The 13,800-nt window shown below is 43.2% G+C and overlaps 2 protein-coding genes across 3 annotated transcripts in view; both read right to left on the reverse strand.

The window, feature by feature from the left end:
• Positions 1-649: 649 nt before the first annotated feature.
• Positions 650-3,200, reverse strand: LOC113427645 (mucosal pentraxin-like). Its single transcript, XM_026690155.2, has 2 exons — positions 3,125-3,200; positions 650-2,951 (listed from the first exon to the last, which is right to left on the reverse strand). Exons 1-2 carry the CDS (start codon positions 3,198-3,200, stop codon positions 2,347-2,349), a joined length of 681 nt encoding a protein of 226 aa, XP_026545940.2. The 3' UTR covers positions 650-2,346.
• Positions 3,201-6,113: 2,913 nt separating this feature from the next.
• CAPN1 (calpain 1) overlaps positions 6,114-13,800 on the reverse strand; it is a 36,254-nt gene continuing 28,567 nt past the window's right edge. For both annotated transcript variants that reach the window (XM_026690168.2, XM_026690166.2), the window contains 6 exons: positions 13,021-13,085; positions 11,747-11,815; positions 11,394-11,472; positions 10,047-10,163; positions 8,782-8,840; positions 6,114-8,291 (listed from right to left, as the gene is read on the reverse strand). In XM_026690168.2, the coding sequence (XP_026545953.1) occupies positions 8,265-8,291; positions 8,782-8,840; positions 10,047-10,163; positions 11,394-11,472; positions 11,747-11,815; positions 13,021-13,085 (416 nt within the window). In that variant the 3' untranslated portion in view covers positions 6,114-8,264. The remainder of the gene's footprint in view (positions 8,292-8,781; positions 8,841-10,046; positions 10,164-11,393; positions 11,473-11,746; positions 11,816-13,020; positions 13,086-13,800) is intronic.

Below are 13,800 nucleotides of genomic sequence, written 5' to 3' on the forward strand. Positions count from 1 at the left end.
TCCATTGACTTTGCTTGCCAGTCAGAAAAAGGCAATCAGGTGACACTGCAACCGTCATAAATATGAATCAGTTGCCAAGCGTCTGAATTTTGATCATGTGACCATGGGAATGCTGCAATGGTCAAAAGGTCATAAATCATTTTCTCCAGTGCTGCTGAATGGTCACTAAATGAACTGTTTGTAAGTCAAGGACAAACTGTATAGCAGCGGGAAGATTACAACCTGCTTTGAAATGCTACCCGGTAATTTTTTTCCTCCTCCGGGGGCCTATTTCGTGGTGTCAAGAGAGTCCTTCTAATAACGTATCATTTTCAAAATTTACAAGCCAAATAATAACACAACAAGAAAAAAACATAAATACAGCCCTGTTTATTGCAGAAGATCTCGTAGGACAGGTTGCCGCCTTTTCCAATGTAGTTATCGGTTTGTTCCTTTATTGCTTTCGTCCAGAAGATGCAGTCACAAGGGGCTACATAAAATAGGTCTGAATCCCCAGCCCAGCAATACTAAAAGTATAGATATAATTTCTTACAGCAGTGATCCCCAACCTTTCTTATGCCGCGACCCGGTATCTAACCTTTTTATGGCGCGCTGCCCGGCAATCCCCAGCCAACCAATACTAAAAGTATAGATATAATTTCTTACAGGATTTTTCAGTGGACAGAAAGAAATAAGATTGATTCATTTAGCATCGCATTAGAAAAAAATGTTAAAGGAGCAATTTTCTGTTGTTTTTTTTAACCAAAATAGTAAACTCTCTGTCTCTTTTCATCTTTGGGTTATAAGCTATAACACCCCCCACACCTCCACACACAATTCAAAATGTTTCCTATGAATTGAAAGACAAAGAGTCACAAGGATTAAAGATCTTTGTTGAAAAAAAAGATTCCATATTGTAACAGAAAACTGACCACACACCCAAGGTCAGTAAAATGCACCAAGTTTTGTACAGGTAGTCCTCAACTTATGACCACAATTGAGCTCAAAATTTCTGTTGTTAAGTGAGACATTTGTTAAGTGCATTTTGCCCCATTTTACAACTTTTCTTACCATATTTGTTAAGTGAATCACTGCAGTTGTTCAATTAGTAACATGGTTGTTAAGTGAATCTGGCTTCCCCCATTGATTTTTCTTGTCACAAAAACTGATCACATGACCTCAGGACACTGCAACCGTCATAAATGCAAGCCAGTTGCCAAGCATCTGAATTTTGATCCTGGGGTAACGGTCGTTACTGTGAAAAACGGTCATAAGTCACTTTTTTTTCAGTGCCATTGTAACTTTGAATGGTCATTAAACGAACCGTTGTAAGTAGAGGGCCACCTGTAATTCCAGCTAAGGATAAAAAATCGAAAGCCCCCTCAAGAGAATTTCATCATAATTTCCTAATGATGCTGACATATTTTTTCTTACTGCATTGAAGGGAAAGAAAGGGAAGGTGGGTATATAACAAGGAATCTTATATATCTTATGATTATATTATTTTGTTGTTTGTAGGTACAGTGAGAACTTATGCACCAGAGACAAATTTCTTTTATGTCCAGTCACATTTGGCTAATAAAAAAACTATTCTATTCTATTCTTTATTCCATTTCATTCCATTCTGTTCTGGTTTAATCTATTTGCATTAGAAAAAGCTCATCAGGTATGCATCTTTGCAAAGAAGTCCTTCAAAATTGCAAGCCATCCCTTTTCCCCTGCTAACATTTCCTGTTATATACTTGAAGAGGGTTTTGTTCCTTACCGTGTTTATGCTTAAAATTCCTTTCAAATTAAAAATCTTCACGTTTTTGGGTCTCAGGGCCCCTTTATGCTCTTAAACATGGCTGAGGAGCCATACAAGGTTTCCTTGGCGTGGGTTATTGATATTCGCCATATTAGAAATTGAAAGAGAGATGTTTGGATATTTGATTTGATTTGGACTCCCTGAAAGGCTCCTGGAGACCCCCCAGCAGAAGGGAGATGGGTCGGTTATGAAAATCCAAATAAAAAAATAAAAAAATAGCACTGGGTGTGAAAGCAAGCATGGCCAATCGCATACCCTGTGGGGCAAGCAGGGGCCTAGAATCAAGGGGGCTACTTTGGAGCTTGCAAAGCTGCTTGGTTGGTTAACAGGTTCAAAGCAAGGTTGAGAGGCACCTGAAGATGTGTGAACTTCAACTCCCAGAATTACCCAACATGCCTTAAGATGTACAGACTTCAGTCCCCAGGATTCTCCAGCCAACCATGCTTGGAGGAGATTCTGGGAGTTGAAGTCCAAACATCTCCAAGTGGTCAACGTGGACATCAGGCCTGCAGAGAGAACTTCTCAAGGAAGTCGCTCCTCCTGCTCTTTGACGGATGGCTTCACAAGGGCTCCATCAACACGTAGCCTTGGATTTCAAACTTCAGCGAGGTCCAGGCCACTAAAGGGGCCGGCGTGGTATGTTGCTGGATGTTGCGTATCTGTTCGGCAGGCAGGACGTTGTCCCAAAGGTAGACCTCCGCGATTTCTCCCACGAAGGACTGATCCGCATCAAAGGTGCCCCCGTAGGAATCTTGTTCCTGCCCCAGCATGACCACCAGATCCACCTTGACCTCGTAGCCCTTCGCTGTTGCTTTCCTTGGCAGGCGCTGCCCATTCAACCAAAGCTGAACTATCCCGGTAGCTGAATCCCAAGTCGTACAAATCGATTCCCAACTGAAGGTAGACCGGGCCGTGAGTTTGGGCATTGTGAAAATGGCGCACTCCCCTCCCACACAAGTGTGGTATTCTTCAGGGTGTCGCATCAGGAGAATCTCGTTGTCGTGATCCTGGGAAGCAGCCGAGAAGAGGACAAAGCTGCGGGTCAAATCGGTGAAAAATTCGAGGGAGAGGGTGAAGTGTCGCAGCCCTTGTTGTAAGTTGGGCTTCAGGAGAACGTAGGAGTTGGTAGAAGCCTTGGGGAACACGAAGACCTTTCCTTCCAAAACTAAGGAAAAAAGGGGAGAAAGACCATCAAAAGGTGGACTTGCTGCCCACGGAGCTATTCAAACACACCTTGCAAGAACCTGCGGTGGATTCAAGGTAGATTCATGGAAGGTGAAGGTCCTGCTACGGAATGAAAACTTCCCAAGGGACCCCCATTTTTCACCCATAGCTTACTCTTCTCAGTCAAGATCCCGGAGATGCAGAAGGTCACGAGAAGGGCTGTACAAAACCATGGGGGCTTCTTCTCCATGATGTCACCCAACGTTGCCCGTTCCTGAAGTCTGCTACTTGGAGATCCACTGGGAAGATCCCGTCAGTCCCTAGCTTGGCTGCCTTGGTTGAGTTAGAGAGACGTTCTCAACGGTGTAGAAGGTTCCTCCTGCTTTTGAACAGAGTCCACAAAACGCCCTCCGAAATACTTCCAAAAATGGCAAGGAAGTGCCACGGGCACAAGACAGATGGAGAGGCAGCTGTGAGATACACAGCCTACAGTGTGGTCATATAATGCCATAGCCGCTGTGTTTTTTGGCATAGTTCGCAACCAGCCTTACAATGAGGCAGTCAAATCTGCAATGACCTGATATAAAACTTTCCCTCTCCAACAATCCCCACCCAATAAATTTTATTTATTTATTTGTATCCCATCTTTACTATTTTTACAAACATATCCAATACATCTTTCTCCACTTATTTTCCCCGTAACCACCACCTTCTAGGGTGGGTTGGGTTGAGAGAAAGGGACTGGCCCAAAGTCACTCAGGTGACTTACATGGCTAAGGTGGGATTTGAACTGATTTCTCCCACAAAGGACTGATCCGCATCAAAGTTGCCCCCGTAGGAATCTTGTTCCTGCCCCAGCATGACCACCAGATCCATCTTGACCCGCTTTCCAGCTCAGTGATTTAACCCAGGGGTCCCCAACCACTGGGCCCCGGACCGATATCGGTCCGTGGATCATTTTGTACCGGGCCGCCTATATTGCTTGGGCACCGCCATCTTGTTTCGACGGCGCTTGAGAAAGTGCTTCCGGGTGAGCTTGTCATCGGTTGGAAAGCGGCGTTTGGGTGCTGAAGGAATCCTCGCGCCTTAGTTTTGTCGAAGAGGGGAGGGGGCGGCTTCGAACGAAGAGCCGTCCCGATGGCGGTGGAGTCTCGCGTTACTCAGGAGGAGATTAAGAAAGAGCCCGAAAAGCCCATCGACGGCGAGAAGGTACAAAGGAGGAGTTGAAGGTGGCAGGGAGAAGCGGGGGACGGCTGGCTGGCCGCTCGCTCGGCTCGCCTTGCCTTGGTCGTGCGTGCTGATGCCGGTACCGGTCCGTGGATCATTTTGTACCGGTCCGTGGTACAAAAAAGGTTGGGGGACCACTGTTTTAACCACTACACCAAGCTGCCTCTCGTTCATTCATCTCAGTGACCTTTGGAGCTGAAACCTCAAATTAACAGAAATAAAATTGCAGCAAAGAAAAACAATAGGTAATTAAAAAAAACCTCAGCTAGGATTTAAAAAGGGCAAGTGGCCAGGCTGAGATGACCCGAAGCTCTGTTTTTTTTGCCATTTTAGAGAATTGCATCTTTCCTTTTTTTTTTGGCTAGAATTTGTGCCCAGATCCTGCACTTTTTCACCCTCTTGCTGTGTGGAGAATGAAATAAGCAGCAGGTCTTGGGCGACTGTGGGGAAAAAATGTTTCATGGAGTGGCTCCGATTGGAATAGAAACCACGAATTAAAAGGAAATTATGGAGCAGGGGTGTCCAACCTTGGCAATTTTAAGACTTGTGGACTTCAACTCCCAGAATTCCTCAGCCAGCTTTGCTGGCTGAGGAATTCTGGGAGTTGAAGTCCACAAGTCTTAAAATTGCCAAGGTTGGACACACCTGTTATAGAGGGGAGCAGGACTCCCACAGTGAAGGCTAACAAATGACAAGATTTAAAGTCAACAACTTTGCAGCCACCCTGGGAAGCAGTGGGTGCAAATCTAGCCGACACATCTCAAAAAGAAAAAAAATATATATAAAGACAGGTGGAGCGCTGGGGGGGCAAGGAACTTCAGCGAAAATGTTGAGATTACCACGCACACACAAAAAAAATACAGAAATAATAAAAAAGAAGACTTAACAGGAAAGGTCCATGACAAGCAGGATCCGGAAAGGCTTGAATTCTGAGCCCTATCCAAGAAAATGCAATTCCGTGGGTGAGAAAAGTAAGGCTTTTACACATAGAGAAGAAAAATGAAATGCACAGAGAGCAGCTCGCTCAATTGTAGTAACTGCAAGAGGGATCTTGGGAGTCCTAGCGGACAATCATTTAAATATGAATTAGCAGCGTGCGGTGGCAGCCGAAAAGACCAACACGGTCCTAAGCTGCAGAGGGATAGTTTCAAGATCACGAGAAGTGATAATGCCACTTTATATTACACTGGTGTGAAACTACACTTGGAGTATTGCATCCAGTTCTGGTCACCACGATAACAAGAAATTCTCAGACCCTAAAAAAAGTGCAGAAGAGAGCAACAAAGATTATTTGGAGGTTAAGCGATGAACAATTATTGGAATTGGGAATGTCTAGTTAAAAGAAGAGGTCTCTGGTTGACATGATAGCAGTGTTCCAATATTTGAGGGGCTGCCACAAAGAAGAGGGGGGGTTACTTTATTCCCCAAAGCACCTGAAGGTGGAGCAACAGATGGAGACTAATCAAGGAGAGAAGCAATCTAAAAATAAGGAGGAATTTCCTGACTGTGAGAACAATTAACCAGTTTGCCTCCAGGAATTGTGGGGTTCCATCACTTGAGGCTTTAAAAAAAAATTGACAACATAGAATGGTAAATAAGATATGAAATGGTATATAAAGTGAGTATGAATTTGATTTATGTCTGTACAAAAAGATGTAACCCGGGACTAAGCCGCTTTCCAAAAAGAAGTTTTATGTTTTCATGTTTTGTGTTTTGTTTGTGTATATTTGTTTATTGAAAATTAATAAAAATTTATTTAAAAAAAACTGACAACCATTTGTCTGATATGGTATAGGGTTTCCTGCTTGAGGTGGTTGGACTAGAAGACCTCCAAGGTCCCTTCCATCTGTTATTTTGAGATGTGTCCCCCCCCCCAGCCTCCACCCCCCCCCCACTTCTTGGTGGAAAGTGCCGCAATAACCACAAGTAGACAAAACAGGTGTAGTGGTGTTAAGCATTACCACAGTTTCTTTTATATTGGCATGGAAGTAAAATCCATTTCTACCATACAAAAACACGCGTAAGAACATAAATGGTGGCACCAGAGAACTTGTGAGAGAAGTTAAAATCAAGCCCTGAACACGGGATCGTGTCCAAGAAGCGATTCCGAGGCTACAGAGGTTCTCCGATCATGGAGTACAACTAACAACCCCGGATGGGGGCTGCGACGCAAACTCTTCATCAAAAATATTGGGCAGCAAGCGCAACAGACAGGCAACGAGTGTTTTAACAGCTGCAGTCTTTAGGCACCGGGTTTCCCAAACTCACCTTTGCAGAAAGGAAAATCTCCCACAAAGGCCTGGAAGGGAGGTTGATTAGGCCCTGAAATGCTTCCAGAAGCTTTCAGGAAATTACACACATATATATGTATATATATATATATATATGTATATACGTATATATATTTATATATAAATACACACATGCATAACAAAAGGCATGAAATATTGCTTGCTCTGCTGGAGACCAATAATTCCTGGTTTTAACGCCCCTTGCAAACAGGAGGGGTGGCCTGTTGAGAGAAATTTGAAGGATGGACATAATGCAAAGTAGGGTCATTTCGTTGGGTCAGTTGAGTTTACCAGCAATCGTGGCGTTCTCTTAGTGGTAAATACAGGGTAGTCCGCAACTTACGACCACAATTGGGAGCAGAGTTTTAACTGCTAAGCAAGGCAGTTGCTAAGCGAGCCGTGCCCAATTTTGCAACCTTCTTTTCCAGCGTTGTTAACAGAACCAATTCAGTTGTTAAGTGAACCAGGCAGTCATTAAGTGAATCCGGCTTCCCCTGTTGACTGGGCTTATCAAAAGACAGCTGGGAGGGTCGCAAGTGGCGATCACATGACTTCTGGATGCTGCAACTGTCATACATACATGCCAGTTGCCAAGTGCCTGAATTTTGGTATCACATGACCATGAGGTTTGTGCAGCGGTGGTTAAGTGCGAGGACCAGCCGTAAGTTATTTTTTTCAGCGCTGTTGTAACTTTGGTCACTAAATGGATGGTTGTAAATTGAAGAAGTTTTAAAAAAATTGAAAAGGAGTCACAGACTGAAGTGCTCAACTATAAATTGGCAAAGATGCTTGGTTCACCATCAACAAGATTAAATATATATGTATGTATGTATGTATATGTATGTATGTATGTATATGTATATGTATGTATGTATGTGTGTATGTATGTATGTATGTATGTATGTATGTATATATGTGTGTGTGTGTGTGTGTGTATAAATATATATATATTGTCTATAATTTTGCAGTTCTCAAAAATGGGTGAGTTTTCCAGGTACAGGTAGTCCTCGACTTATGACCTCAACTGACCCCAAAATTTATGTTGCAAAGTGAGACATTTGTTAAGTGAGATTTGCCCCATTTTACGACTCTTCTTGCCACATTTGTTAAGTGAGCCATTGCAGTTGTTAGCACAGTTAAGGGAATCTGGCTTGTCAGAAGTTCACAAAAGCGGATCACAGTACCCCAGGGACAACTGCAACCATCACAAATGTGAGTCAGTTGTCAAGCATCCGGATGCAAATCATGTGAACATGATTCACATGAGTATTATGCAACAATCTTAAGTGTGAAAAACCATAAATCCTTTTTTTTTTCAGTGCCTATAAATTTGAAGGGTCACTAAACGAACTGTTGTAAGTTGAGGACTACCTGTATTTATACTTTGCCAAGGCTGGGGTCTTCCAAGAGGAACCCCACCACCCAAATCTTGTTAACCTGGGGAATGCTGCCAGAAACTCCAGTTCGGTTGTGTGGCAAGGCCATTTTGTGGCTTTCGCAGAGCATAGCCTGATTCCTGAGCAGCCTCACAACACAGGTTCTTCAAAACAGACGTGTGAAATGAAGCCGCATTCAGGTCCCCAGGACTGGTAGGAGCCCACCTAAGAAATGAAACAACGGCAAGTTGAAAGTGTGTGTGTGTGTGTGTTTGTGTGTTTCCTCTACTTGCAACAGAAGCCGCAAAAAGCGTTTAGCGCAAGGCACTTGCAGGTAAAAATCTTCTCCACTTTCAAAATTAAATGTCCAGCGAGAAGAAAAAGTCCAAAGAATTGCACAGGACGTGATCTGTATCTTTTTCAGGCAAACATGGTCAGCTGTATCCACTGCGGAAAAAAACAACACAGAGAGATATTTTTTCCCCAACAATGCCACAACCAGAAAAAAAAAACACAGTTCCTCCTTTCTTAAAAATAATAATAATAATCTTTGAGAGCATTCTGGATTTCATTCTTTGACCCAATAGGCTCATCAAAGAGGTTACAAATATCCAAGCCTTCTGGGGTTAGAAGTGGAAAGCCACAGCACGAGAGGAAAAGGGCTGGGGAGGGAAGAGGAAAACAAAGGATAAAGGGACCAAAAAGAGGAAAGTGGGCCTGGCATGCAAATTTACTCCCAACATTGCAAGACCCCTGCAAGTGTGTATTTGCACACCCCATTGCCAAATCTATTCTCAGTGCACTCAATACAGTTATTTGCTTCTATTCAGTGTTTCCTAGACAGCATGCTGTGAAGTGGACTTCAACTCCCAGAATTCACCAGCCAGCAGGGTTGGAAACAGTAGTCCAGCCCACCTGGACACCCCGATGTGGTTACCTTAATCAAGTCGAATGTGACAATCCCATCTTTGTCCGTGTCCAGGGCTTGGAAAAATCCTGGAAAGGAACGAGAGGTAAGGATTAATCAATCAATACATTCATAAATCGTTAGATGACTTTTGACTCTTGACGAATGTCTCTTTTCTTTTATGTACACTGAGAGTATTTGCACCAAGACAAATTCTTTGTGTGTCCAATCACACTTGGCCAATAAAGAATCCTATTCTATTCTATTCTGTTCTGTTCTGTTCTGTTCTGTTCTGTTCTATTCCTATTCCTATTCCTATTCCTATTCTATTCTATTCCAGTCCAGTCATAGTCTAGTCTAGTCTAGTCCTAGTCTAGTCTAGTTTATTCCTATTCCTATTCCTAGTCTATTCCTATTCTATTCTATTCTATCCTATTCCTATTCCTATTCCTATTCTATTCTATTCTATTCCTATTTTATTCTATTCTATTCTATTCTCTATTCTATTCTATTCTATTCCATTCCATTCCTATTCTATTCCTATTCTATTCTATTCTATTCTATTCTATTCCTAATTCTAATTCTAATTCTAATTCTAATTCTATTCTATTCTATTCTAATTCTAATTCTAATTCTAATTCTAATTCTAATTCTATTCTTTATTCTACTCTACTCTACTCTATTCCGTATTAAAAGACAGCATCATAGGGCTGGAAGGGGCCTTGGAGGTCTTCTAGTCCAACCCCTGTAATTCATAGAACAGAAAAATAACAGAAAACTGGAGGATGCTGAGAACACAAGTCGTCCTCAACTTACAATTGTTCAATTAGTGACCATTTGAAGTTACACTGGCAGTGAAAAAAGTGACTTATGACCATTTTTCACCCTTAACAACTGTTGCAGCATCCCCACGTCAGACGAGCAAAATTCAGAACCATGGCGACTGACTCACATTTCTGACGGTCGCAGCACCCCAGGGTCACCGTGATTTCCCCTTTGGCGACCTTCTGACAATCCAACTCAAGAGGAAAAACTAGACTCACTTAACAACCGTGCTCCTCACTTAACAACCGCGGGGATCCACTTAAGAAATGAGGCGAGAACGGTCGCAAAAAGGGGGCAAACCTCCCTTCGCAAATGTCTCGCGTTAGCAGCAGAAACGTTGGGCTTGCTGGGGGGTTTGTAAAATCGAGGACTCCCTGTACAATAAGGTGGCTTAATTCGGGGTCTTCTGGTTTACTCGGTTGTGCCCCACCCTCCCCAAACACCGGGGGGGAGGGGGGGGGAGAACTCACGGAACATGGTTTCCAGCCGCACCAAACAGCAGACAAAGTTGTCGAAATCTAAGGCCAGGTCGGGCTCCGCGTAGCGAGTGATGATCAACTCGTAGAGTCTCTTGTTAAGTTTGAAACCTGCCGGGAGGCAAAGAGCGGTGTGTCAATTTCCCATTCAGGGGAAGGCAGAGAAGGAGAAGGCTAAAGTTAAGGCATGTGCAGAGTGCAAAGGGTGCGTGTGTGTGTGTGTTTTACAATCGGGCACCAGCAGGATGTTAAGACATTCAGGCAGCGTTTTCACAACTCCAGCAACTTTTAAGAGGTGTCCACTTTTACTCCAAGCATGCTGGCTGGGGGGATTCTGGGAGTTGGAAGTCCACCCGTCTTAAAGCTTGCAAGTTAGGGAATTCTGGGAATTCCACCCATCTTAAAGCACGCTGGCTGGGGTATTCTGGGAGTTGAAGTCCAGCCATCTCAAAGCAAATTGGGGAATTCTGGGAATTGAAGTCCACCCATCTCAAAGCAAACTGGCTGGAGAATTCTGGGAATTGAAGTCCACCCATCTTAAAGCAAACTGGCTGGGGAATTCTGGGAGTTGGAAGTCCACCCATCTTAAAGCAAATTGGGGAATTCTGGGAATTGAAGTCCACCCATCTCAAAGCAAACTGGCTGGGGGTTTCTGGGAGTTGGTTCATCCAACTTAAAGCATGTTGGCTGAGGAATTCTGGGAGTTGAAGTCCACCCATCTTATGACACACTGGCTGGGGGATTCTGGGACTTGAAGCCCACCCATCTTAAAGTTGCTAAACACTATTCTAAGATATTTAAACTTTTCTCATCCCTTTAAAATCGAAAAAGTTTCTTTCTCACCTCACTGACACTTAAAGCAAGATGGCTGGGGAATTCTGGGAATTGAAGTCCACCCAGTTTAAAGCATGCTGGCTAGGGAATTCTGGGAATTGAAGTCCACCCAGTTTAAAGCATGCTGGCTAGGGAATTCTGGGAATTGAAGTCCACCCGTCTTAAACTTTCAGAAGTTGAGAAACAGAGAGTGAAGACACTGGAGACCCAATTCAAGTCCCCTACTTGTTTGGGTGATGTGGGGCCAAACAGACATTCCTAATGTGACCAACACCACAGGACTGTACTTGTCACACCTGTGGGGTTTCCTGGAGCTCTCACAGAAAAGGTAGGATTTAAATTGCAATGGATTGAATTTAAATTAAATTAATCCTTGTCCAATTGAAAACCTGGCAGGGCTTTAATTATTACTGGTATTTTTAGCCCTCCTTGAGGACTAGTCTGCTGCACAGGCAGTTGAGAAACGGGGGGAAAAAAGCCAAATGTTCCAAGAAATGAGCACGTCACCTGCAGATTCCAGAGCCATTCGCATTTCGTAGGAACTCATGCTTCCTGACTTGTCCAAGTCAAACTTCCGGAAGACGGCCTGAAAAGTTTTTAAAGGAAAGACAAATGAGAGGGAAGGGGATTCTGCAGAAATTCAAACAGCTTATTATTACACATGGACGATGTCCATAGTTTTAGGAGATAAGAAAAAAAAAACAAACCCGCTAAATAAAATCATGCTGAATATAATAAATATTTCTGCTGAAAAAATCATAATATATTATTATTTTAGCTGTTTATGAAATGCAAACATGGTTTTGCAAACGTGGCTGAGATGTTCCTGTTTTAAATCAGCTAAGTGGATGGAAACTTACCAGATAGTTTTTAATCTTTGTCCAAAGGACATTAAACTCCACCAAGCCGAGTTTTCCATTCCCGTCTTTCTGATAGAGGAAGGGGCTGTTAAGGAGACACTCTTGAGGAAATTCACCCCTCCCTCCCAACCACAGGAAAAAAAATCCCTTTGTGATCATTCAGCTGAATCAAGGTAGCATCCGTCCTTATCAGAGAAAAAAGCCTCCATTCCTGGTTTGAAGCTGGTTTGGAACTTGCTAAAGATCCTAAAAACCAAGATTAGATAGCCAACAACTGGGATAATTTGTACAGAGAGGGGAAGATTGGGGGAAACAAATCACCAGTTAATAATAAGGAAGCCAAGAGGCTATATGAATATTCTTATTCGTGCACAATTCTTTTTTTCTGTTGTCTGCAATCTCGATGACTTGAGCAAGGGGTTGGTCTAGAAGACCTCTAAGGACCCTTCTAAATTCTGTAATTCTCCTGATTTCCAGAGCATTTTCAATGTGGGAGAATAATCAGGAAGACTGCAGAACAATATCAGGACCAAGAAGAGAAAATAACAATTCAAGAATGGCATTGGGGGTTCTTGGTGGTCTCTGAGCTTGCTTGTTTTCTTGCAAACATTTCATGACCCAAACCAGGTAACATCATCAGTGCTAGAAGAGGGTGGAGTTTGCGCTTTTCCTTTCTAGCACTGATAAAGTTACCTAGTTGGGTCATGAAACGTCTGCAAGAAAACAAGCAAGCTCAGAGACCACCAAGGACACCCCCCCACACACACACACAATGTCAATCCTGAGCTACAAATATTCTCCTTGATTAATTTTGATTAATTTTCTAGCATCCTTTGGAGGTGATGTTTGTAATGAAAAATAGTTTTCAGAGAAATCCGGAAGGAATTTTTAAAGCAACCCCAGGACAGCAGTAGAAAGACTCAAGTCTGTTTCGCCAGGAAATCATTTTTTTAAAAAAGAAATAAAAAATTTTTAAATTTCACTTAAATTCAATCCAAGATTATCAAACAGAGATCCAACCTAGAACGAAGAAGGAACTTCCTGACTGTGAGGACGATTAATTAAACTTCTATCCAGAAATTGTGTGTGCTCCATCACACTTTTAAAGAAGAGACTGGACAAACCGTTTGTCTGGAATGCTATGGGGTCTCCTGCTTGAGCAGGGGGTTGGACTAGAAGACCTCACAAGGTCCCTTCCAGCTCAGTTATTCTGTAATTCTGCAACCCAAAGGACAAATGGGCCTCCCCTTCTCACACTGTGAAAAATAGGATACATCCATGAGGTTCACCATACTTCGGCAGGACTCCAAGCTGAATCCTTTTGTGCGCAGGTCTTTATCTATACCATTTACAACCGAGAAAGGAAAGAGGGTGAAGTCATCCCATACAGGTGGTTCTCGACTTACAACCGTTCATTTAGTGACCAAAGTTACAACAGCACTGAAAAAGGGGATTATGACCGTTTCACACACTTATTAAGAGCCTCGGTGGCGCAGTGGTTAGAGTGCAGTACTGCAAGCTACTCTTACTGCAATTTGGCAGTTCGAATCTCACCGGGCTCAAGGTCGACTCAGCCTTCCGTCCTTTCGAGGTGGGCGAAATGAGGACCTGGATTGTTGGGGGCAAAAGGCTGACTCTGTAAACCATTTGGAGAGGGGCTACGCACTGTGAAGTCTAAGTGCTATTGCTATCTTCCTTCCTTCCTTCCTTCCTTCCTTCCTTCCTTCCTTCCTTCCTTCCTTCCTTCCTTCCTTTCTTCTTTCTCTTTCTTCCTTCCTTCCTTCCTTCCTCCACCCTACCTGCTTGCTTTCCTTCCTTCCTTCCTTCCTTCCTTCCTTCCTTCCTTCCTTCCTTCCTTCCTTTCCTTTCCTTTCCTTTCCTTTCCTTTCCTTTCCTTTCCTTTCCTTTCCTTCTTTCCTCCCTTCCCTCCCTCCCTGGGATTAGAATACAGTATTGCAGGCTAACTCTACCCACAGCCAGGAAGTTCAATCCTGACCAGCTTAAGTTGACTCAGCCTTCCTGTCAGCCTTCAAGATTTTCTTCCTTTGCTTTGC

The sequence above is a fragment of the Notechis scutatus genome, chromosome 14 (genome assembly GCF_049901735.1).
Source record: "Notechis scutatus isolate UNSWTSFEM ecotype Mainland chromosome 14, rNotScu1.2, whole genome shotgun sequence".
In the NCBI taxonomy this organism is placed as follows: Eukaryota; Metazoa; Chordata; class Lepidosauria; order Squamata; family Elapidae; genus Notechis; species Notechis scutatus.

Coding starts and splice junctions, on each gene's coding strand:
- LOC113427645 (XM_026690155.2), bottom strand. CDS start 3,200: ATGGAGAAGAAGCCCCCATGGTTTTGTACAGCCCTTCTCGTGACCTTC. Junction 2,952..3,124: donor CGGGATCTTGACTGAGAAGA/GTAAGCTATGGG, acceptor TTTTTTCCTTAG/TTTTGGAAGGAAAGGTCTTC.